The sequence below is a fragment of the Lepidochelys kempii genome, chromosome 8 (genome assembly GCF_965140265.1).
Source record: "Lepidochelys kempii isolate rLepKem1 chromosome 8, rLepKem1.hap2, whole genome shotgun sequence".
Classification (NCBI taxonomy): Eukaryota; Metazoa; Chordata; order Testudines; family Cheloniidae; genus Lepidochelys; species Lepidochelys kempii.
This window is the reverse complement of record NC_133263.1, coordinates 29114440-29140547: the sequence shown is the minus strand read 5'-3', so window position 1 is coordinate 29140547 and position 26108 is coordinate 29114440. Positions and strand designations below refer to the sequence as shown.

The 26108-nt window shown below is 39.7% G+C and overlaps 1 protein-coding gene across 10 annotated transcripts in view; it reads right to left on the bottom strand.

The window, feature by feature from the left end:
• Positions 1–1970: 1970 nt before the first annotated feature.
• TENM2 (teneurin transmembrane protein 2) overlaps positions 1971–26108 on the bottom strand; it is a 1082027-nt gene continuing 1057889 nt past the window's right edge. For all 10 annotated transcript variants that reach the window (XM_073355925.1, XM_073355927.1, XM_073355928.1 and 7 more), the window contains 6 exons: positions 22483–22658; positions 20551–20786; positions 13143–13439; positions 9799–11413; positions 6296–6426; positions 1971–3868 (listed from right to left, as the gene is read on the bottom strand). In XM_073355925.1, the coding sequence (XP_073212026.1) occupies positions 3107–3868; positions 6296–6426; positions 9799–11413; positions 13143–13439; positions 20551–20786; positions 22483–22658 (3217 nt within the window). In that variant the 3' untranslated portion in view covers positions 1971–3106. The remainder of the gene's footprint in view (positions 3869–6295; positions 6427–9798; positions 11414–13142; positions 13440–20550; positions 20787–22482; positions 22659–26108) is intronic.

Here is a 26108-nt window from a genome sequence, read left to right as displayed (position 1 = left end):
TATCTTCTCTGCAGCCTTTCACAAAAGTAAAATTAAACTTCCACATAACATGAATAAACAGTCTTAGTTCAGGGAAATGATTGCCATTTACAATAAAACTCAGTAAAGCTTCCGCTTCAGAATTGCTCAGATGCATTTCAGCATTCCGTCAGCCATATACAATCTGGCCATGCAGGCCATCTGGAACTATTTATAGAATGAAGAGCAGGTGTTTGGACTTGAATTAGGAGTAGGGTTGCCATGTGTGTAGTTTTCGACCAGAACGCCTGGTCAAAAAGGGACACTGGCACTTTCAGTCAGCATCACTGACTGGGCCTTTAAAAGTCTGGTTGGTGGTGCAGCAGGGCTAAGGCAGGTTCCCTGCCTCCAGTGGCTCCACGCATCTCCCAGAAGCAGCGGCATGTCCCCCCTCTGGCTCTTAGATGTAGGGGCAGCTAGGGGGCTCTGCACCCTGCCCCCGCCCCAGGCGTTGGCTCTACAGCTCCCATTGACTGGGAACCACAGCCAGTGGGCGCTTCAGGGACAGCGCCTGCGGACGGGGATGTGTGAAGAGCCACCTGGCTGTGCCTCCGCGTAGGAGCCATGCCGCTGCTTCCGGTAAGCACCGCCCGGAGCCTACACCCCTGCCCCCGCACACACACACAACCCAACCCCCTGCCCCAACCATGATTCCCCCCTCCCGCCCTCCAAACCCCTCGGTCCCAGCCCAGAGCATCCTCCTGCACCTCAAATCCCGCATCCCCAGCTCCATCCCAGAGCCAACACACCCCCTGCACCTCAACCCCTGACCAAGTGCAGCACCCCCTCCTGCACCCCAAATCCCTCACCCCCCCTTGCTCCAGCACAGAGCCCCCTTCTGCACCCTGAACCCCTCATTTCTGGTTCCCTCCGTGGAACCCTCACCCCCAGCCCACAGCCTGTATCCGCTCCCAAACCCCAATCCCCTGCCTCAGCCCGAAGCCCCCTCCCATACTCCGAACCCCTCAGCTCCACCCCCCAGCCTGGAGCTCCCTCCTGTACCCCAAACCCCTCATCACTGGCCCCACCCCAGAGCCCGCACCCCCAGCCGAAGCACTCACCCCTTTCCACACCCCAACCCGCAGCCCCAGCCCAGTGAAAATGAGCGAGTGAGGGTGAAGAGAGCAAACAACGGGGGTGGGGTGTGGGTGGAGTGAGCAGGGGGTGGGGCCCCAGAGAAGGGGTGGGGCAAGGATGTTTGGTTTTGTGCGAGTAGAAAGTTGGCAACCCTAATTAAGAACCCCGAAGTGGTAGCCACTAGAGCTAAATGAAAAGTTTCTAAAAGGCTGGCACTGATCTCAGATTCCAGGTGTCTCACCAATGGGGCAACAACCTTGAATAAGATGTCACTAGAACAAAGTCTGCTCAGAGATACCCTAGCATAAGTCGAGAAAAAACCTTCACTAAGTCAATGTACACCAATGTAAATGGGAGCAGTAGTGGTCAGATTGTCTGTACAATGATAGATTCGAACAGCTGCAGGCTTGGTAAAGGTAGGATGCAATAAAGGGATTATGGCCCTGCCTCTAAAATTGAGTCATTGAGAGTAGAATGGCTCTGTTTGCGGTTTACATATCCAGTTGCAGAATTGGGGCCTATATCTGTACACCTGCCTGTAGGGTTCCCCCCCACCCCCCGCCACTAACTTTTTCAGTTGCTTTATTAACATAACTTGTATTTCATTGTTTTTCCCAAATTATTTTTGTTCTGCTCCACGGCAAAAACTTTTAAAAATGTCTGCCAGTTTAACACGTGTAACAGAGCTGCTGGTGAATGTATAGCTTACCTGGAGTCCAGAGGAAGGGATATTAACAGAATTTGTATAATGTACGATGCTCGCACACCATTTCTGCATCTAAAAGGTGCATGTGTAATAGGTTGTATAGACAGACCCACAGCTACACAATTTTCTTTCTCAAAACATTTCCACAATAGGAGACAAATAATTCACGGGAGTTTTAGAGACTTTATTACGTATAAACAATTTAAACACTTTGCCATAAATTATCTTTGCCTGTCTCTATTCTTTGCTTAGCAGCAAATTAAAATTAATATAAAAACTCAATGAACAATTCATACATGTATATTACAAAAAAGTTCTTGTACCAAAGTTATTAGCTTTTTTTTTTTTTTTTTTTAATTTTTTGTGGTGACCATAATGTGATTGTCTCAGTTTCTCGACCAAACAAACACACTAATAATTTTAAAATCTGAAACAGTGATTGTGCCTTCTGGCTGATGTATGTACAGGGTGATCTGAAGTGGTGCCCATTTGCAATAGTGTAACACAATGCCCACAGCTCTACTGGAACTGATACCAACAAACTACTGAATCTAAACAAACTACACCCTGTAACTGTGTTATACTGTTCACAATGGAATCTTCAAAGACAAACAGAGTATGAAATTTATTTGTAGTGATTATAGCCACCATTTTAAATTTAACTTTACACTCTGCCCTCTTTGAATAAATTAAACTTCAGGCCAGACAAATGCAGGGTCTGAGTGCAAGTGCAGGTTTGTTATTTTTTAAATAATTTTTTAATTTAGTATTTCCAGTGGTCTCTCCCTCGCATTCTCATTTTCCTCCAGTTATTACACACAAATCACCCAAGAGTCATGTTTTAAATGCACCTGTATCTTGCTTTAAATGAAAACCTCTTGAATATTTATCAAACAAGCAGTGTGAATCATTTTTGTTCCATCAGCTGGTCTAGAGAAGGTGGCCCTCTTGAATTTCTTAAAGTTTGCTCACGTGTGAATGGAGTGAGGTAATATAATATGAGGCCTTTTTTCTATTTTTATTTCTTTTTTTTTTCTTTAGACCCAGAACAAGTGGGTAATATTTTAGGGGTACTTTTTAATTTGTATGGTTAAAGTTATCAGTCTGGCTTTAGTCCACTTCAGGATGTGGTTTTTAATCACTTGAACAGTAGCATTTAACTCAAAAAATGTGAGCTTTCTTGCCACTCGCTATCCCAAAGTAGCTCAGCCTAGTGCCCCCAGTTAGGTCTTCATCTCCTTAGGAGAGGAGATAACAGTTGTGACTACTGATTCATCCAGCAGAGGATGACAGCAGGTTAATTTGTTACCTCTTTCCCATTTCGTTCTGTCTTAAAAACTGGATGTTGCTGCTACTGTCTGCTAGCTCTGAGTACTGCTCCACTGGAAGTACATAGTATCCCTCGTAACCTTGAACCCTTCCTGTGCTCAAAAGCTGCTGCTTCTCTCCATCAGTCCATAAGCGGCTGCCCTCTTTGCCATCCCGTGCCTTCTGCTGCTCTTTGGCCCATGCTGATCCCAAGGCTCGCTGTCGAGCTTGGTCTAACACTCGTGCCTTTTCTTCATCCAGTGTGTCGGGGGTCAGTCCGTACCGTATGTTAAGTAGCAGGGTAGAATACTGGAATTCAATATTTGTAAACCTTCGAGTCCTTCCATTGATAAGGAGGGTTGGTTGGGAAACTGTAACGTTCACTCCGCTGTCCAATACCTTCCGCCCACTGGTCATTGCCAGGGTGACAAGGTCACTGTCAGATGAGCCAATCTTGACAAAGTAATGGGTATCCTTTCCTTCAATGCTGTAGTGCATCTTTTCCAGGTAGTATGCATTGTTAAGCACAGAGGCAATTTTTCTGCTGTCTTCTGTGGCAATGCTGGAAATGCCAGTTGTTACGTGGCCTTCCTTCACAGCAAACATGATCCCTTTCCCAATAATGGGAGTAGTTGTTGCAAACCAGTGCCCAGCTTTCTCTCTAATATTGGCATGTAATCTTTTAGAGATGACCTGTCCCTCAAGGGCCATGAATGCTTGATTGTGTCTTTCTGTTGTCTGTTGAACTCCAGTAATTAGCTGCAAAAACAAACAAATAAGGTATAGACAGCCTGAAAATGCTGACCTCAAAGTCCTATTTTATACCTTATTCAAAAGAACAAGGAGAAATGGTGCTGTAAAAAACTATAAGCTATAGAAGGTACCACTCAAACTGTTGTTGCTGGTCTATACACTGTACAGTGAACCAACTAAAGAGAGCAATACATATACATATTGCAGTTACCTAAACCAACATAAAGGACTCAATTTTCAAAATACCATAGAATTGACTGTCAGATAAAAATACTTTCTGTGCATTTGTCTTTTCAGATACACTATTTGTATAGTATATATATTCAGATTTATCTATCTTGGTTATCTACAGCATGCCCATCACAAGAGTATTCAGGAGTCAATCAGCTAAAACTTTTAAAGAGGGTCTGTAGAACCAATGGAACCAATTTATTAACAGATTATGTGTAATTTCTGAACATTCTGACCTAGAAGATATAAGAGTAAAAATGTGCCATGTGCCTTAGGAACCTAAGTCACTTTTCAAAATGTGACTTAAAAGTCTTGTAGACTTTCAGTGAGACATAGGCACCTAAGAACTTAGGGTATATCTACACATTTTATTACACAGATTATTAATGATCTGGAGGATGGGATGAATTGCACCCTCAGCAAACTCATAGATGACACTAAACTATGGAGAGAGGTAGATACGCTGGAGGGTAGAGATAGGGTCCAGAGTGACCCAGACAAATTGGAGGATGGGGCCAAAAGAAATCTCATGAGGTTCAACAAGGATAAGTGCAGAGTCCTGCACTTAGGAAGGAAGAATCCCATGCACTGCTACAGGCTGGGGACCGACTGGCTAAGCAGCAGTTATGCAGAAAAGGACCTGGGGATTACAGTGGATAATGTGGATATGAGTCAGCAGTGTGCGCTTGTTGCCAAGAAGGCCAATGACATATTGGGCTGTATTAGTAGGAGCATTGCCAGCAGATCGAGGGAAGTGATTATTCCCCTCTATTCGGCACTGGTGAGGCCACATCTGGAGTATTGCATCCAGTTTTGGTCCCCCCACTACAGAAGGGATGTGGACAAATTGGGAGAGAGTCCAGCGGAGGGCAATGAAAATGATTAGGGGGTCGGGGCACATGACTTACGAGGAGAGGCTGAGGGAACTGGGGTTATTTAGTCTGCAGAAGAGAAGGGGGGTCAGATTTGATAGCAGCCTTCAACAACCTGAAGGGGAGTTCCAAAGAGGATGGAGCTAGGCTGTTCTCAGTGGTGGCAGTTGACAGAATAAGAAGCAATGGTCTCAAGTTGCAGTGGGGGAGGTCTAGGTTGGATATTAGGAAACACTATTTCACTAGGAGGGTGGTGAAGCACTGGAATGGGTTACCTAGGGAGGTGGTGGAATCTCCATCCTTAGAAGTTTTTAAGGCCCAGCTTCACAAAGCCCTGGCCGGGATGATTTAGTTGGTGTTTGTCCCGCTGTGATTAGGGGGTTGGACTAGATGACCTCCTGAGGTCTCTTCCAACACTAATATTCTATGATTCCATGATACACTAGAATGCTACAGTAGCACAGCTGTGGGTTCTTCTATCACTGTAGTAAACCCACCTCTCAAGAGAGACATTATGTCTGTCGATGGAAGAATTTAATTGCCCTAGAGGTGGATTAGGTTGGTTTAACTAAGTCTCTCAGGGGGTGAATTATTCACTTCCCTGAGCAATGTAAGTTTTAGGTGTAGGGCAGGCCAAAAATTAATTACTTTTGAAAACAGAACTTGGGCTCCTAATTCACTTAGATGCTTTTAAAATTTTATTCTAAGACTAGTTACATTACTATAAATGTGGATAACTCCACTGACTTCTGAGACTAGAAATTGGCCCAGTATTTGGGTAAGTAATTTCAAGTGTGTGTGTGTAAGCATATGCCTTTCCTAATCAGGCAAAGAAGTAAACATCAGTTTACTTTTAGTTGCAACACCAAAATTTACAACCCAAGCCTGCCAAAAATTAAGCCCCCAAACAAACAAAAAATATGTATTTTTCCCTGTAAAATATTGAGTAAAACTGTTCTTTAATAGTACGATAATTATAAACCATATTTTTATTAACATAAATAAAAGGCATAAGGATTATAATGATAAAGATAGAACAGATGGTAAGTTATACGTTGAGATTTCCATTTGCTATTGTTAATCGAGTAACAACTCAAGGGAATATATACGAAGAACTAACGATGCTGCTATTATGGTAATAATCTAGGTTGGTAAGAAAGATGGCATGTTCAGTACTCCAAAAGCTGACTATATTGAATTTCATATCACTATGAAACAAATATTGTGCACTCTATTTATTGTAGACCCTATGTCTATAGTCCTAAAATGATACCCAAATACAATATAAGACCAACAAAATCTCTTTAAAACACCAAGAACTTCAGCATACCTGTCCATTTTCACAGGCTTGACTCTCTGACAACTCATATGGAGGTGGCACAAAGTACATTTTTGCTCTAGGGAAACCAGGAATAATGTTGCTGAGCTGAAATCCAAACATCACCAACCAGCTCTTCACATCTAAAAATCAAAAGTAAATACATGAGTGAGAAATGAAGGTGAGTAATGTGTATCTCAGGGAATCTATGGCCTCAACTCTTGATTTCAACTAGAGTTTGGCCTCCGAATTTCTAACCTGTTATTGCTTGGAAGCTCTCACAATTGTACTCTTCCAGGGTGAACTGATGCAAGAATGACTATTTTAAATACATTATAAATAGTCACCAGTGACCTATAGATGTAAGGATAGTTAAGCACTGAAACAGGTTACCTAGAGAGGTTGTGGAATCTCTGTCAATTGAAGTTTTTAAGAACAGGTTAGACAAACTTCTGTCAGGGATGGTCCAGGTATATTTAATCCTGTCTCAGTGGATGGATTAGATGACATCTTGAGGTTCCTTCCAGACCTCTATTTCTGATTCCATATCAGCTCTCTGGTTACTGTTTCCATCTTGTCATATGGAACTGACATCCAATATATGAGTGATCTAAACATTTCCTACAGTTCACCATAGTTACCCATAGCTCTGTCATCTCTTGATTGGATTACTACAATGGGGCTACACTCTGTGTGATACTGGATTAATGCTTGTGAGAACACTTGGAAACTTCCTCTGGCACAAAACGTGGTTCCCCTCTTAGGCCCTACTCTGGCAAAGATTTAAACAGGTGAGTAGCTCCATTCAAGTCAAGTGCACAACTCTTTGCAGGATCAAGGCCTTACATAGTGATGTTTCACAGGGAGCATTCCTCCTCTGCTCCAATGTCAGTTTTTGTGAATTCCAAGGTATTGGTTTTTCCCAAAAAAGCTCTATCTGGTTTGGACCCTGACTACCAGATGGTTCTGTTCTATTCTATATAGGTTCCTGTCCTGCACTCGTCATGGTAGAATCTGAACATCTTCCAGCAGTGCATTAAGCAACATGTCTAAAGTGGTTGAAAGAATTTTTCCAAAAGTATTCAAAATACTCAGTTTGCAAGTTTTGGAAAGGTATGCCTTTTGGATTTATTAAAAAAAAAATCTGTGAACATTTTTATTGAAAATGTTTCTAATTTTTCCCTCCCTTACTCCTTTCTCTCTGAAAATGGGGAGGGTGCGGGAGAATGAAAACTTTTTGCTCTGGGGTTTCATTGAAAAAAATTCAAAAATTTGTTTTTAATTGTTTGAAAAATTTTGACCAGCTCTCCTGCCTGATTTAGAGACTTCCTCTCTCCTCCATGTGCTATCATGACTGCAGAAATCAACTGACGTGCTGGAATGACAATAATAAACCCCAGATTTAAAGGAGAGGGGACTGATGTCAGCGAGCGTCAGACTCACTCCCTATCCTGCACTTCATTGCCAGAGCTTGAATCTGTTGACATCCAGACCATGTTACAAACTTGTTTTCCTAGTCTCCTTTAGGGGTGGGGTGGAATGAGCCATTACAAATCTAATTTTAGTGGGTGGAGAAGTTTTGAATGTGTAGCTTAAATTTTTTCCCCCTCTAAATACTGAAACAAATAACGTAGTACAAAATTTCAGATTCTGTCCTGGTTACATTAAAGAAATGTGTACAGATCTTCCAATGCATTATACATTTTCCCTTCAGCTACATATAGCATAGGACCATTACTCCTTTTTCTCACGGTTTCAGTTTGTTATCAGATGGAATAACGTTACCTCCCAAACAATTTACTTTAGCTGTCCTCATTTGGCAATAAAGAGGAGGTTCTCTCTCATTCTAGTAGTTCATTATTTTCTATTTCTAATGTTCTTCACAGGATGTTGTTACCCAGCTGGAGAAATTCTTTTCCGCAGCAAAAAACTTTCAGCAAATCAGCATCAGGTGTTAACTGTAAATATGTCTAGAGGGCTGTGTATGACGGTTGTATGTATTTCTCACTTATGAAAATTAACTCCATATATAACAACTTCTTGTCCAAGAATAGTCTTTTAGCCCAGGGAATCCAATAATAACAGCACGTATCTGCATTAGCAATAAACCATTTTTTGGTGGAATTAAAAGTTCATAGTGTACAAGTAATTAGTATATCTTTTCTGAATTTCTTCTGTGGATGCATGAATGAAAATGAATATAACATCTTCTGAGTGCAATGAAATCTCTTAAAGTGAGACAGGACCCACTGGATTTGGGGGCTTCTGAAATTAATCACTAGAGGCCAAAGTGTGCAGTTATTAACTGAGCCAAACCCTGACGGACACTGATAGTTTTGTTCAATTAAGGACCACAGAATTAGACCTCAAGAATTCAAGATACTTTGATCACTGATAAATTCTTTCCCAGTATCAAGAGCAAATACTAGTGTCTTCAGAATGCAAAACGACTGAAGGGCAACCTGAAAAATTATGCACACACAATGTAGTCACAGTCACAAAGAACTAACAGTCATAATATAACTTTTCTTGAAGTGCTGCCAGTAAAATTGTGGTAGCTCTGTTTTTTGTTTTTTAAATTGTACTGCGGTTTTTAATTACGACATGCTGCAGACTCAGTTTTCAGAGAGTTTCTCCTGAATACATCTTAATTACCTTTCTTTTAAAAAAATGGTTTGCAGCTAGTTCAAGTACTATGTGATCCTACTAAGTGGCAAATTAGTAGTAATTGAGAGGAAGTTAGATGTGTCACCCAAACCCAGTACATGCAATCTAAACTGATTTATTGTCTCCACATCCTAACACTACAGATGTTCCTCCGTCTTCCAAGAGGAAACAATGTTTAAAACATTAAGGTTCTTTTCTTAAAGCAAGAGCTAAAAATAGGTTGGCGTTTAAAGGCAGAATTGGGAAAGTAAATGTTTAATCAGTGCCACTCTTGGTAGTAATTCATGTTGTGCCCATGGACAAAGTCAGCAGGTAATTCTGAGGACACTATTGAAGGAATAGGGCACTAGACCGGAGATCAGGAGACCTGAGTCCTAATTCCTGACTCTGTCACTGACCTGCTGGGTGACTTGGGGCACTCAGTTTCATCTGTCTTCATCTTCCCCCTTTGCAAAGTGGGGATAATGGTACCATCCGTTGCACAGCACTTTGAAATCTACGTGAAAAATGCTACATAAAAACTAAATATTATTATTTATTATTAGTTGAAAATGATTCCCCTTTATTTAATAACCATGTGTGTCTCTCTTTCATAGGTTCTTAATCTGGGGGTCACAACTAAGAGTGACTATGACTATGTCAAGACTATGTTGTCCTTTTCATACTCCGAATGGGAAAATGGTCCTAGCTTTTAGATGGGAGAAGGGTTCTGCAGGTGGATGAGGAGACAGCGGAAGGAAAGTCCTGGAATGGAGAAGTTTGATCTATTTCTTTTTCCAACACAAAATTCTAAACTTTAGAAATTTGCACTAAAACCTTTTAGAAAACAACTGCTAATGAGTTCTTACCTGTTACGTAATTCTTTAAATCAAGTTCATTGCTGAGAGGGTTGTTGCTCTTGAACATGTATAAGTTGAATGGAGCAGGCTCCTTACCAATATTTTTCCATATTGTGTAATCAGGCGATGTCCAACGCCCAGCTAGAACATCATAGTCTCTCTGAGTAAAATGAACCAGCTTGGTCAGAGGATCATACAGCCCTCCATGAAATCCAATGACCAATTGAAAGTCAGGGTTGGAATCATAATATATCTCTCCATATGCAGTGTACTGAAGCTGCTTGATCATGAGGCCATTAATACTGAATACTGCCAGTGGTGTACCTGTGTTATCGGAGGCAACATAATATTCTTCTCCACTGCTGCTTTCCATTGCAAACAGATGGCCTTGTAGATCATAGTATAGAGAAGTAATTTCTGAATTGGAATGATTGTAAACATGTGTCATTCTCGTTGGGTTGTGAAGGTCAGCGTAAAAGTACTGCAGATGGTGTCCCAAGTTAGTCTTACAAGAAGCCCTTCGCCCTAACCCATCATAACGGTACTGAATACTCCATCCACTTGCTTTGTTGTAAGCTCTTGTTAAGAGACCTTTTGAGTTGTACTCAAATATATCTGAGCCTCGTTGACATAGGAACCCATCATCATCAATTCTGTACTGCATGTCACCCAGACGTGTAATCCTGTCTCTTAGATCATAGCGTAGCGGCATCAGCCGTACGCTATTCCCTGGATTCAAGAGATGAAGATTCCCATTCAGATCATAACTATAACGCCAGGTTGGTCTGTCATTTACTGCCACACTTTGGAGCTGCCCATCTCCATCATAATCATAGGTATATTTGGTTGTGTTGGCATAAGGTCCAAGCTTCAGTTCTCTCTTTGTTACTCTTCCCATGCTGTCATACTGGACTGTCATCCAATACATGAGTGATCGGAACATTTCATACTGAACTTCTTTAATACGCCCATGGGTATCAAAGTGTTTACTCAGTGTCATCACCGCTGTAGTAATTATTTGATTTATATCATAATAAATGACTCCAAATTTGCCAAAATGCTCTACTTTGCCAGAGATCTCATCATAACGATAAAGATCAACAGGAAGAGGAGTCTCACTTATTATAGGCTTGATGCTAGCAATCCGAAAGCTATTATCATGATAGGTGTAATCAAACCTTGCATTGACCATGCCTTCTTCAGAAAATCTGTAGATTTGTTTGTCAACCAGTGGACCAATTTTACGGTACCGGATTGTGCAAGAAAAGCCGCCACTCTGTAAGTTAACCATTTTCAGAACTCCAGTAGTTTCATCATATCCAAAAGTAACTGCAGTGCTATCATAAACAATTTCAGACAGCTTGGATAGTTTCCCGTACTTGTAGAAGACTTGTCGACCAGTTCCTAAAAAAGATGTTTTCAAAATCCTCCCATCATCACTGTAATCAAAAATCACTGAAGCATTGCTTTCAGGAGGGTTATAAATATTCCTAATGTAGCCAATAGATGTATGAGTGGACATGCTGTGCCGAGCAACACTAGGCATGGTGACAGCCTGGAGACGGTCTGTGGAATCGTACTCAAAGATGTACTGCCGTTGGCTCTGAAGCAGTAGTACCATGGACTATTACAAAAATAAAAAGACAAAAGATTATATATTTTTACTGTCTTTCCATTTCTTTCACTTTCTGAACTTATGGGGGAAAAAGGCAAATTTTTAAATCAAGAATTTATTGAATAGGTTTCAGTGTTACAATAATAAAAAATATAAATAAAATCCGAATACATCTAAGGCACAATGCTGCCCAACAATATGACTATATTGCCACCATCTGTGATAAGTAAATTTTCCTCTTTGAAAAAAAGATCAATCCTGAGAAGGAAATGGAAGGAACATTGTATCAACCTCTTCTACCCTCTTCCTTTACTGTTTTGGGGAAAGTGAGTTTAATGCCCTCATTTATATCTCCACTGGCAGTTGTAATTTACACTGAATACTGTAAAACATGTGTGAAGAAAGTTAGCAGAGAACTGTTCTAGCATACCTAAAACAATACACTGGGAGGGAGGGGGTTTAGGGAACATTAGATAAACTCTCAAGATCAAAGTGATTTAAATTAGGTTAAATAGAAATGAATTACCATATTTTCATTTAATAAATAATGATTAGAGATGAGATATCTGCAGCTACTGGGATGTTCTGTCAGGCTTAGTCATGCATTTTAAAATAGTAAAATTCATCCTGTTAGTTCATGCTATTATATGATGACCTATTCTATTTTATGGATTATCAGAAGAGCTGAACCATGAACAAAGTATTTCCTTTGATTAATTGAATAACTAAAAAATTCAGAGATCTGGCACAAAAGACTTTTTAACTGTGGGAACACTAAGAATCCTAGGTCATGTATATGTATGCAATAGCAGAGTCTCTGTCCTGAATGTACAAAAGACTTTAAGCGCCTAAGTCCCTGTTTTAGGTGCCTAAGTCCCAGTTTGGGCAACATTACAATGTACAAAACTCCCACCTAATCTTGTAGGTGCATAAACACATTTGATCCCTAAGTTTTTGCAGTAAAACGAAAATAGAAGATTACGTTTCTGCCTTTTTACATGTGCACTGCTGCCTCCCTTCAGGCATCTGAGCACCTGTCTCCCACCATCTCCCACCATCTCCCACCATCTCTCAGGCAAGTTGTGACGGAACAGCTGGGGCTGGTCGGGGGAGGAGGAAGAGATCCCTCATAACTTTTAGCCCAGTAGTGAGGGCATTCTAATGGAGAGCTCCATCAGTCTCTCCTGAAGCTGCTCTGGAGAGACTTAGGGAGACCCACATCCGCCAGGTGGCTAGAGCACTCACCTGAGAGATAGCAAATCCCTTCTCCCCCTCAGGTGGGTGGGGCACAAACAGGGGGTTTCCCACAGCCCAGGTGAGTCCCCTAACCACTGGGCTTGGTTTCCTCCCACCTCCAGCTTCTTGTATAAAGGCCTAACTCCAAACGGAGTTCCTGGCTGTGAATTGCTAACATAGACAGGTCCCTTCCTGCAGCCCAGACTTCGGTGCCTGTCTCCATAAGAGGGGCACATATTCCTCTGGTCGGCATCTCCTATTGGCTAGTTTAGGCTGAACTTCACACCTAGCTTCCTGGCTTTTGTGAGTCACGCTCTAATGTGCCTCTCTCTCTCTCCATTCACTGTATAGGTAGCCTAGGCACCTTACCCAGTCTTTGTGAATCCAGTGATTTCTAGATGCCTAAAAGTTAGGCGCTGTGATGCTCAGCGTCACAAAGCCTAACACCTTTTGTGCATTCAGCCCTCGTAACTATTGCTGTAGTTTAAATTAAGCCACGTACCTTTTCCAGGTACGTGTAACTCCACACTTTCCCATCAGCAAACATGCGGGATATGATTCGGCCTTGCTTATCTATATCTGTTCTTTCACTCATAGCACCGCGTTGAAGTCCAGCCAGTTGTCCATTGAAGAAATAAGAAACGTTGACAGCAGCAAGCCCACTGCTGGGTAGCCAAAGAAAAGGACGTCCTAGCTGATCATAAATTATTCTCAGTGTAAACTTCCGATGATCATCATATATTTTCTCTGTGCGGATGTTTCTGTCATAATCAATGGATAGTAAGTTCCTTCCATGGACCTATACAAATGGAAGAAGGCTATGTTCAGTGAATCGATAAATCCTAGCCCATGCTAACTGCTACAGTGAAAATACTAATAAATTGAAAGGACAATTACATTTCCCAGAATTTGCTTTAAAAAAATGCAGCTGTGTTTTGCTGAGACATTTTACAATACATCCTAGGCTAGCAGTAATCTCTGAGCAACAGCCCCTGGCCTTGTTATAAGCTGTTAACATTTAGTAGATACCCACAGAGTATGCTCAGAAGTAATTTTTCAACTGTATTTCTCAACATTTTTTTCATACCATGACCCCACAGTACACCAGGAAAGAGTTTTGAGGACTCCCCCTTCAATCTAGCCATATAAATAGGAGGGCTGCCATGACCACTGTTGGAGTCACAACCCCCAGGTTGAGAATCCATGCCTTGAACACTTTCTCCTTTTACTTCCCCCACTTTCAACAGAGAGGGTTTTCCTCAGAGGTGCCGGCACATATAATGTGTTTTGTTCAGTCCTTTTTCAGGCTTTGGGCTTTGATCCCACAAGGTGCTTGCTGAGCAAGCTGAACTCCCAGCATCTTGCAAGCTCAGGTCCCTAGTAAGCAATAAAAATCCCATAAATTTCTTTAAGCTGAGTAAATATATTTCACTTTCTCACTTTCTTTAGTAAGACTTTCAAAAAACAAACACAACACAGCATGAAAAGTTTCAGTCCCACAGGAAACATTTTTGGAAAGTTATGAACATACGAGAACAAGGGGCTGTAAGAATTGTATATGTAACCTCAACTATAGCGTTCACTACTGCAAATGCTATAAGAAAGATAAAGCAGTATACTCACTGGAGGCCAACCACAGAAAATCCAGGCCAGCACTGTAATCTAATAAAGCTTCTTAAGTAATTTAATTGTGAACGCACCATTAATAAAGAAGAAGTCTTTAAATTAGATATCTTTTGACAGCAAGGACTACCTAAGAAGTATTCATCTGTTCCTGGGAATTTGTTCTTCATCTTATATTTTACAGTAGGTTTGATTAAGCAACATTTTCTCTTATCCAAATTTAAACTGCACATCAAACAATATGTAAATTAATCCTGAGCCTTCCTAGAGGACATAAAAGTTATTCTGAATTATTTTCACTGGCAGAGTAAGCCCAATTCCCATCCCAACCCACTCTGTAGGAATTCAGTTCTATAAAAAGCAATTTTAAAATTAATACAATTTTGTGTTCATAAGAATTTTTTTTAAATTATCGTACTTTTTTTCAGTGTGATATTTTCCAGTTAATAAAATTCAGCTCTTTTAACACAGTTTTCATTTCTTTAGTAACTCTTAGAAATTGCTCTTCATGTGGGATTTCCCACAGAAGGTTTTGATATTGACAAATAGACTAGCTCTGATGTGAAGACAACAGTATAGTTAAGAAAAAAAATTAGGAAAGGAAATGCTCCATCTTATTCCTTATTCAAAGTTTTAGTAGAAAGGAAGTCTTGGAAGCAGAACTCAGCCATAGAGGGCAAACTTTCAGAAGTGGCCACCATTTTTGTGAGTGCAAAATCTGTGTACATATCAAATGTCCATGGAGACCCTGCACTTTAAGAGCTGCTGGGGAAAATAGAGGGTACCTGCTTGTTATATTAAAGACATCTGTCTGTAAAATTAAAGGAAAATTCTAGCATAGCTCCAAAATTTCAATTCTTTCCAAAGTAGCTAAATTATGAAAAAAACTTTCCTGGTGAATTCCTCAAATAAATTGGGCTAATAAATTCCTATTAGTCATATGTCATTAGTCATTCCCATTAGTCATAATTTTAGATTATTTTTGTATATAATTATCCTAATTACAGGGTTTTTAAAAGTTTCCAAGATGTTCTTAAAGGTCTTTTCTCCTTCTAGACCTAAAATTACTAGATCATAAATTCTCTATTGCTATATGTTGCACTGTGGGTTTCCATCAGTAAGTGATGTTGCTATGCTCAAACATACAAGAGCAACAAAATCCCATCATCAACACTGAAATTTATGATCCTATAAAGCCAGTGGTGGGAGTTGCTGTTTGAACCTCCGGAAGTCCTCACCAAGCACCAAAACCCCATAACCAACTCTTGTTCCTCTGTTGTCTTTATGTGTAGGAGAAATGGTGATCGCCTGCCTTCTTGGATGTTTTTTGTGTGGAGGGAGTGAGGCGAAATCAATTGTTTGAAAATTCAGCTCTTTTAAGAGTTTTGCATCTTTATAAACAGCTTGACATTTTTGCCTCATCACAGCAGCTGTATCCTGCACCCTGCCTTTGCCAGTAAACTTGACTTTAAGGGCTCTGTTTTTGCTCAGAAGGAAGCCGAATCTACTTTACAAAGGTTACTAGGTTTTTGTCACAGTGAGTTGAAGTACCAGCTTTCTGAACAATTATACACCAGAATAGCTACACAAAAACATTATTCTGAGAATAAAGAAGCACCTGTTTGATAATTCAGTAACTTCGCTTTCATTTGTAAAATAAGTAACACCACAGAGTATAATTGTAATGTCATATTAATTATATAGAAACCCAAACAAAATGACTAACTCCCACTCCTTCGGGGAACGCTAACAACACTATATGACTATCATGACTGAAGATTATCTAGCAAGCTATTTTTCTTTTGTTCTGCTACCTACACACACATCTGCTGCTTCTTTTTGCTGTTGCTGTGTAAGTCACAATAGGGAAGAGCCCTTCTAGACGTTGGTTAATGGCTCTTCCAGCAAAATTCACTTGAGTGATATTACAGTGTATACAAAAACAAAACAAAAACAAACAAACCAGAAAGTGTAATCTCTCTCTCTGGGTTCTGTATTAAATTGCCTGAACAACATTCAATACACTACTGAATGTACCAGTAAACAACAATACCTGACATAAATTGGTTAATATAAAAAACAGTATACACTTTCCTATATAGGCTTAATTATGGCTCTTTAGTCCTGACCCCTACTAAGGCAGAGGTTTCCCTACGAGCAGTGGAGCTTTATGCTGGCATAGGCAAGAGCAGGGATAATGCCTCCACAGCCACCGTGCTCACTGGGGCCCTTGTTAAACCTTTAGAGAAGGTGTATCATGCTCTTGCCCTAGTTACAAGCTGGTGCTCGGGGGAGAGCTACATCCTAGCCCTACCATGATGTTGCTCCTGCCATTAGCATTAATGGCCCCTTCTCTTTTCAACTCAGGGAGTGCAAATAGGAGAGTTAGGTTGACGTTAAGTGCTCAAAAATTCATAAATCATGTGAACACTGGGATAAACTACAGAGACAAAGCTAGTATCTCTAATGGTGCAATGTTATGCTCAACAACACCCCATGACCCTGGTTGGGATAAACTACAGAATTACTAATACAGTATTTTGCTACCATAATGCTGATGTGATGAACTGTAAGTGGATAGTTGCATGTTGAGCAGCAGGAGTTTTCTGCCCAGAAGAATGTGGATGTGTCAGGTTGCGATGAGAATGCTGATAGCACACAACACACCAATGAAGTATGGATGTATGGTTTTGTATGGCACCCATCACATAGTGTCTGAGCACCAACAATCAGGGAATGACCGCATCTGACCTCTCAATTGAGAGTCCTCAAGAAAGAGGCTTTTAAATTTGAGGTTGAAACGTACCTGTGTCCCATAAACAAAGCTGATGTTATCTCACTTCAATCATGGCTAATATTTACATGTGAAATTTCAGAGGGAGATTTAATATTGAAAATGGTATTTGCTTTAAGAAATTAATCACATACAAGGACAGACTCCTGGACTAATGCCTTTCACATGCACCTGGTTCTGTGTCTCTGTCTCAAATTTAGGCCTCAGCTGAGAGATGTGAGAGTGTAAATACCCATGGAAACTATAACTCATTATCTCTTGTGCCCTCCCTTCATCTATCCCTCACTGCTGCATCTCCTTGTCTCCCTTGCATCCCTCACAATTTTCCAATACAGTTGCTTTTATTTCATTCACTAAACAGTTTACAAAGGTGAATTAAAATAAATGAAATGCAAATAAATTCTACGCTTTCTCCCTCATTTTCAAATTGCATTTTCAGTCCCCTCAACCTGCTATAATCTCATAGTAATTTCCATTTAAAAGAGCTAAATGGATATGTGATTATTGTTACAGGAACTAACACCAGACAATTAAATGTTGAGGTGTTGCTAGATAAAGCTGTGTTTTGGTTTGCATAAACATGATGGAAGAAAATCTAACTCTGGCAAGGATTCAGCTCTAAGATTTGTGCATTTAACTTCAGGTAATTACCACAAATACCTCTATTAAATTTTTAATATTTAGAGTAAGGATTATAGCCATTTTATTTTAGGGCCTCATTTATTTTTGTTTTGAAGACCTAGTCAAAATGCAGAGCTGATTTATCTTAGAAAAGGAGTGATTAATACTTATAATCAACTTCTACACTACAGCATATCAAAAATCAATTACACAGTCCTGAAATCCAGTCATTAAGGATTTAGCTGCTAATCTCATTCCAGTTTTTGTCTTTTAAAAAAATACAGGAGCATGCAACTCTGAAGATACAGACAGCATAAAGAAAACAGGGAGAACAACTGATAACTCAGTGCTGAGAATTTGCTAACCACTAAACACCAGGAGAATGTTAAAATGTGACATCTCCTGTCTTATTTCTCTCTGCAAATAACTAAGCAGTTGATTCACTGTATAATATCTAATGATAAGAACACTTTATGCAATTCCTTAAGGAACTAGGTGAAACAATCTTGGAACTGCTAACAACTATCTTCAAGAACTCAGGGAGGATGGGTGAGGTCCCAGAGGACTGGACAATGGCAAACATAGTACTTATCTTTAAAATGGGGAACAAAGAGGACCTGGAGAATTATATACCAGTCAGCCTAACTTTGATACCTTGAAAGATATTGGAACAAATTATTACACAATCAATTTGTAAGCGCCGAGAAGATAATAGCATTATAAGGAATAGCCAGCACAGGTTTGTCAAGAATAAATCATGCCAAATGAAGATAATTTCTTTCTTTGACAGGGTTACTAGCCTAGTGGATAGGGAAGTAGTATGTGATATCTCTCAATTTTAGGAAGGCTTTTCACACTCTCTCATATGATATCCCCATAAGCAAATGAGGGAAATAATGCTTTGAAGAAATTACTGTAAGGTGGGTGCACAACTGTTTGAAAAACCATACTCAAAGAGTATGGTATCAGTGGTTCACTGTCAAACTGGGAGGGTGTGTCTAGAGCAGAGATCGTCTGTAGGTTCGGCCGATCGCAGCTCCCACTGGCCGCGGTTCGCTGCTCCAGGCCAATGCCCACGCCGCTTCCCGCAGCCCCCATTGGCCTGGAGCAGTGAACCGGGGCCAGTGGGAGCTGTGATTGGCCGAACCTGCAGACGCGGCAGGTAAACAAACTAGCCTGGCTCGCCAGGGGGCTTACCCTGGTGGGCTGCGTGCCAAAGGTTGCCAATCCCTGGTCTAGAGGGTCCCTCCAGGTCAATATTGAGTCTGGCAGAGTTCCATATTTTCATTAATGATTTGGATAACAGAGGAGAGTATGCTTATAAAAATTGAGGTTGACATCAAATTGGGATGGGTTGCAAGCACTTTGGAGGACAGGATTAGAATTCAAAACAATCTTGACAAATTGAAGAATTGGTCTGAAATCAACAAGATGAAATTCAATAAAGAAAAGTGCAAAATACTTCATTCAGGATGGAAAAAAACAAATGCACATCTACAAATGGGGAATAACTGTTTAGGTGGTAGTAATGCTGATACGGATTTAGGGGTTATAGTGGCTCACAAATTGAAAAAGAGTGAAAAATGTGATGCAGCTGAAAAAAAGCTAATATACTTCTGAAGTGTATTAATACAAGTGTTGTATTTAACACATGGGAGGTAACTGTCCTGCTCTACTCGGCACTGGTGAAGCCTCAGCTGAAGTACTGGGTCCAGTTCTGGATGCCACATTTTAGGAAAGATGTGGAGAAACTGGAAAGAGTCCAGAGGAGAGCAACAAAAACTATAAAAGATTTAGAAAACCCCACCTATGGGGAGATATTAAAAAAATGGGCATGTTTAGTCTTGAGAAAAGACGACTGAGGGGGGGACACAATAACAATCTTCAAATATGTTAAGAGGTATTATAAAGAGGACTGTGATCAATTGTTCTCCAGGTCCACTGAAGGTAGGACAAGAAGTAATCAGCTTAATCTACAACAAAGCAGATTTAGGTTAGATATTAGGAAAAACTTTCTAACTATAAGGGTTCTTAAACTCTGGAACAGGCTTGCAAGGGAGGTTGTGGAATCTCTGTCTTTGGAGGCTTTTAAGAAAAGATTAGACAAACCTGTCAGGGATGGTCTAGGTTTACTTAGTTTTGCCTCAGTGCAGGGGGCTGAACTAGATGACCTCTCAAGTCTCTTCCAGCTCTGTATTTCTAGGATTCTATAAACAGCTTGATCCAATACCCAATGAAGCCAACAGAAGTCTCTGATTGACTTAAATGGGCTTTGGATGAGGGGAAAGCCATATTTTTCTTTCCAGTATCCCAATGTGCCTTTCAATCTCTACATACTGGGGCCACTTCATCCACAGTGAAATTTTAGCCACCTTGGGGAAGAAGGGGGGAGGGGAAATCGTGGCTGTTTAACACAGCCTTGCAGTTTACAAAAGGAAATAAAGATAAATACTTATCTCAGAGAAATTGCAGGGGGAATTTAGGTTAGTAGAATGTAATTACATGAACTAGAATTTTGTTTGGAAGAACTCTTGTGAAGAGTTCCACAGTATATTGATAGACAACAAGTGGTCATGATTTTGATATTACAGCTCATTAGAAAGATGGCAATTCCACTATAGTGACTCTACGCGGTATTTTTTACCAGCCTCCTTTTGAATCATCTAGTTGATGGAGCTTCTGATAACTGGTAACAGCAGACTACTCCATAGGTTTATTTGGCCTCTCAAATACATAAAACGTCACCAATGCTAGTCCACTTCATTGTCTTATTCATTTTTATGAAGTAGAATTGAATAAAATATCATTTTGAGTAGAAAACGGTCTAGATACAGGACAAAAGATTGTTGTTGTAACAGTGAGTTCCACTTACCCTGAGCTTTCTTCCGAACACCGTCACTTTGCCTTTTATCTGTTCTTTTCTTAGGCGCCACTCAATTGAATTTAAGCCATTTTCCATTGGCAGGGAAATATTACATCGTCCTATGGTAGGGGTCACAGTACCAGCCAGGACGTGAGGTTCACTGTGGAAGCTAATACTCATTCCATTGGCATACATCACTCTCAAAGTGCCATTATTACAGAGCTGGTAGCTATTCCTCACTTGATCTAGTAAAATAATAAAAAACAAAATTTAGCAACTTTAGTCATAAAGAGAAGATAACATCAACTTAATAGGTTTTCATGGTACTTCCACTGATCTCAAACGAAGCCTGCCTGAATTGTGCTATGGTAGATATTACTAATGTTATTGACTTATGTAAAGAACAATGGTATTAATGTTGCAAGCCTGCAGAGGTGCTAAAGTTTATACTGTTGTTTTCCATTTACTCTTAATTGTAAATCAAAACATACAGTGATGTATTTCAGCGCCATAATTTATGTGGATGCATTTCTAAAAGGAACAAAACTCAGGGGAAAATTATATTTTTTAACTGAACTGTGGGATGAATAACAAGCCTATTAAATGCTGTGATGTAAAAAAGAGACCATTGGAATCTTTTGTCAGAAGTGAACAACTAATCCCTTTTTCAGTCTTTTAAAAACTGCCCTCCCAGCAACTACACAGTGCGGTGTTATAGATTAGTTTTAAATCCCAAAGGTGCGATACCCAAACAATACAAGCTGGCAGCCACAATCCTTTGTGTGTGTATGTGTCATTCTTTATCCCACCATAAAGAAGCTAAGCTAGCCAATCAGATGTCTGGCCTTTTCGCTTACTGATAAAAGTTATAAAAATAAAACTGTACTTTTATAGCCATGTTATTCTCTGACTGGTTGACACAGCCAGCTCTATTCTGTGAGACAATCAGAATGGAGCTTTTCAATACTTCAGTTGTGCACAGCTCACCAAAGCATCAATATCCATCTGACAAAAAGACAGCATCTACATAATTAATCATTTGGTATAACAGAAATAAAGTCATTGGAACAGGAGGTGTCAGAGGATAATAGTCTATAAATGTTGACATTTATACGTCAGAAGGAGACTATTGTCCTGTGACAATGTTCTTATTCCAGTGACATTATCTCTTAATTAAAAAAACATCATCCACTAAACTCCTTTCAATCTATCTTCGGTAACTGTGACTGTTTACATTGTGTCATATACAATGTTTGGTCCATGTCAGAAAGTTTCACACAAAGTAACATTTCACCATTTTGTTGCTGATTTCTTCTGCAGTATCTCAGCTGTGGCAGCATTCTCTGATGTGGTCATGCTGCATTGAAAACATGGTACACAATTTTTTTTTGGTCATGGCATCAGAAAAGGGCCTGATCCTGCATTTTACTCAAATAAGCAGTTCCATTAACTTGAAAGAATTAACTTGGATAAATCAGGGCGACAGGGCTGATCTCATCAAGTTACACTATGATAAAAACTGCCTGCATCTTTTCTCAGCTAGGATTTTACACTAAGATAGTTTATACAAGTTCATTATGTCACTGTAAAGAATCCACCTTTTTGTCCCTAAAGTCATAGCCAACGTTGCAATGGAGTGCAATGCACTCTGAATGTGGGTAAAGTAAACCTGACATGAAAGGCATTAGCAGAGCCAATTTACAACAGGTAATGATCATACTGTATTTGACTCAACTAGGGTAGACAAAACTTCCCCTGCCTGACCTGAGGAACTGCCATTTTCACAGAGCATGTATGGGAGTTTCCTCCAAGAACCTTATGTTATTCTTTTTCTTGCTCAGAAGTGCACTTATGATATGAATCTTTTGAGACTGGCTCCCTTAAAGTACTAGGGAGATATTGGTGTTTGTGTCTAACGTGCTGAAAAGTACACTCTTGTACCTTGAACCACTGTATAGGAAGCCTCCACTGAGGAGAGATTGGTAATGACTGTTACATCATCATCCCGGTTGGAATTCTCTATATCGATGGTAATAGATTTTTCCATTTCCCTGTGAAGGCTGGTCACCACTCCGGTGGGACGTGTTACATTGGTCAAGCGTCCTTCGTGGTCATAGCTAATAGATAAATTAATGAGAGCAAAATAAGCATGTGTATAGTTATAGGCTTCATTTAGTTGACATTATTAATGCAGCAGCTTCTTGCTAAAATATGGCATGAAACAGATCTTGATCTTTTAGAACATTTTGAGTTGCTCAATAAGCTGTGTTTGAAAACAATCTATGGTTGTGAATTAAGGTTTTTCTAGACAAATTCTGGTCTCTATTGTACCAATGTAAATCCAGACTAACTCCAATTGAGTTAGTCTGAATTTACAATGTTGACACTGAGAACAGTATTTGGCCCAGAATCAATACATATTTTAATATTTTCAAGCCACTACAACTGGATTAGCTATGGAAAAATCACGCCTCTGTAATCTGTTAGAATTCTCTGTCAACAAGATATTGGATAAGAGAGAATTAGTTGATGTAATTTGTGAAAGGCTTTTCGAAAGTCCAGAAAAAGTCCTTCACAAGAGGCTATTAAGAAAAAGAAGTACTCATAGAATTCTGCCAAAATCAGCTAAGAAACAGAAAATAAAGAGCAAAAATAAATGGGCAATTTTCAGTTTGGTGAAAGGTTAACAGTAGGGTGGCCCCAAAGGTCTCTACCAGTCTGCACCAGTGTAGACTAATATGTTCACCAATTATCAAAAAAGGGACAGAACAAGGAGGTGGTGAAATCTGTAGAAGACAAAATTATTTAGATTAAGACTAGAAAAGTCTGTGAAGAACTTTAAAGTGATCTCAGAGCTAGGTGAATGCACAGCAAAATGGCAGGTGAGATTTACCATTAAACACAAGATAATTCAAATTGGCAAGAATAATCTGAACAACTCATACACGTTGCTGGGGTTTAAATTAATGAAAGAAAAGGAACTGGGCATCACTGTGGACAGCTCATTGAACATCTCTGCTCAAAGTGGAATGGAATAGAAAATATGGAAAATATTCCAATGACATTTATATAAATCAGAGGTATGCCCTCGCATGGGACACAGTTCAGTTTGGATCACCCTATCTTGAAAAAGATGTAGCAGAAATGGAAGGGATGAAAATTACTAACTAGAAACATGAAACAAATATCATAAAAAGAGTGACTGAAGGGACTCTGGCTGTTTAATTTAAGGGGGGGGATATGGTAGAGGTATACAAAATCACTGTATAAATTATATATATAAATTGTACCATCAATATATAGAGAAGTAAAATAGGACAATCTTACTCTAAAACTCAAAGACAGTACATTTAGAACTGACAAAAGGAAATACTAGTATTTTTTTTTTTTTTAACACAATGTGTAATTATCCTGTGGAACTGCTTCCACTTATAAACAGCTGATGGAGGGCACTATCTGAAACAGAATTCTGGACTGCTCTGATTTGGTAAGGCAACTCTTATGTTCCTAAAATGAAGTCCCAGGGTGAAATCCTGGCTCCATTAAAGTTAATGGGCATTCTACCACTGATGTCAGTGAGTCCAGGATTTTGCCCCATGTTGTACCTACAATATTGCCCAGGAGGGAATGTAAGTAGCAGAGTTAATGAGGTGTGGGTGAGATCAAGAGCTACCCTGGAAATAGGAACATCATTGATTTTGAATAGGGCAGTTGATGAAAACTTCCTTAATAGGTGATGCTGGTGGCTCATAAACTGATTTCCTGGAGTTGCGCAACAGACAGATATAATGCATTTATTAAAAAATGACTATGATGGAGCAGGACATTTCCTGGGAAATGATGAGTGCCTGGGAGAAGTTAGTACCTAAGACTCAGCTGGGAGCCATTAATCTTCAGGAAATGATCTGACCTGGAGTTGTTATTACCACTGCAACATGACAAGAGGGGAAAGGTGAATGGATCCTTTTTTATTTTTATTTTTTGGTGAATGGGTGAAGTAGTTTCAGTTGGCATATACTGAGTTTTCCTAAGATTTAATGCACTGTGATTATCCAAGCATTTAGTCTCAATCATCTCTCAACATACATATTCAGGTTATAAATAATATTTTGAGAGAAGACTTTTATTGGTCCTTTCACCATTTTTGCCACATTGTTTGCAGGCCTCTCAAATTGTCCCAGGTATTGTTGGTTACATTGTGCATCCCTTCTGCGTGTTTGCGCCAATATTCTATTCTGTATTCTATACAGAATTCCTATAATGTGTCTATTGCTTTAACATCTGAGCACCTAAATATTTAGATTAAGTGCACTGTGCACTCTTTAAGGCCTGAGTTCTGACCTTTAGAAGTTTAAAATATGCAACTGGTAGACAGCCTGTAGAAAGGATTTAGCTAGGTTGGTTTCAGATATGAAGCACAATAAAGGTGTAACAGCAGCATTTGCGCTAAGTTGGAGATAGGCAAGGTGTATATCCACATACATTTAAACATATCCTTATTTCTGTGTCTTATAAAAACAAGTCTGATTCAAGGGAAAACTTCGGTACTTTCTTGGGATACTCCAAAGGTCAAGTGGGATATCATCAGGGACCACTTCAAAGATCTATTCCTCATGCCCCAAAAAACAAGCTTAAATTATTTTAAGTGAGCCTGTTGTCAGTTGTTGTATTACCCATGAGCTTTGACTGTTCATAATGTGAATGAAGTGCATTTAAAAAAAAATTCTGTAAAGCTTTTGGCATTTTAAGAAGATTTTTATGTGGTCATTTCACAACTCCACTATCCTATTATGATAAAGGGAACTCATTATCTGTATTTGAATGTGTGGATATAATGGTGTTGGAGGTAACACATACTGCCTTTACAGAGCGCAGACTTGGTGATTCAATAGATTTTTCCATCTTTAATTGCTATGATCCTATATTTACCAAAACAAATGCAGCAATGATAGAAAGAGAGATCTCTCTCTGGAAATACTTCACACATTCAATCTAAAATGTAAACAAATACAGTGCGCTATGTCGACAGGGATTCTCCTATATTTTATTTAACTATTACTTACCATCTCGTTAACAAAACAGCTTTGTGCTGGGATGGATTCAGGATGTTAAAGAGTCACAGCTACAAAGGGTCAGCTCCAACTAGATGCCTCTGTTTATCCTTTGTCACATTTTTCCATATGGAGAATTTGCATTTTACACACTGGGTTAAGTTTCACCCTTTACACATTGTTTCCCACACACTTGGTATAATGCACATTCTTCTTGAAACTAAAAATGCCCCAGAGACACAGACAGCTTTGTGGATGGCATACTACAGATGTTTTGTAACCTAGATAGAGCTGATCATGTGGCTCTGTTCTTTAATTACATGAAAAAAACTTGGGCTGCAAGGGTATAGAATATGATCAGGGTGCTAATGCATATACAACTGGTGACATTCTAGATAAACAGAAAGCATAATCTTCCTCATCTACTGGCTGTATATTGTTGTACATAGTACTTAGCCCAGCTGCAATACTTACTTGCAAAGCAGAGGAGACAATTAGCTACTATCTATCCTTTCT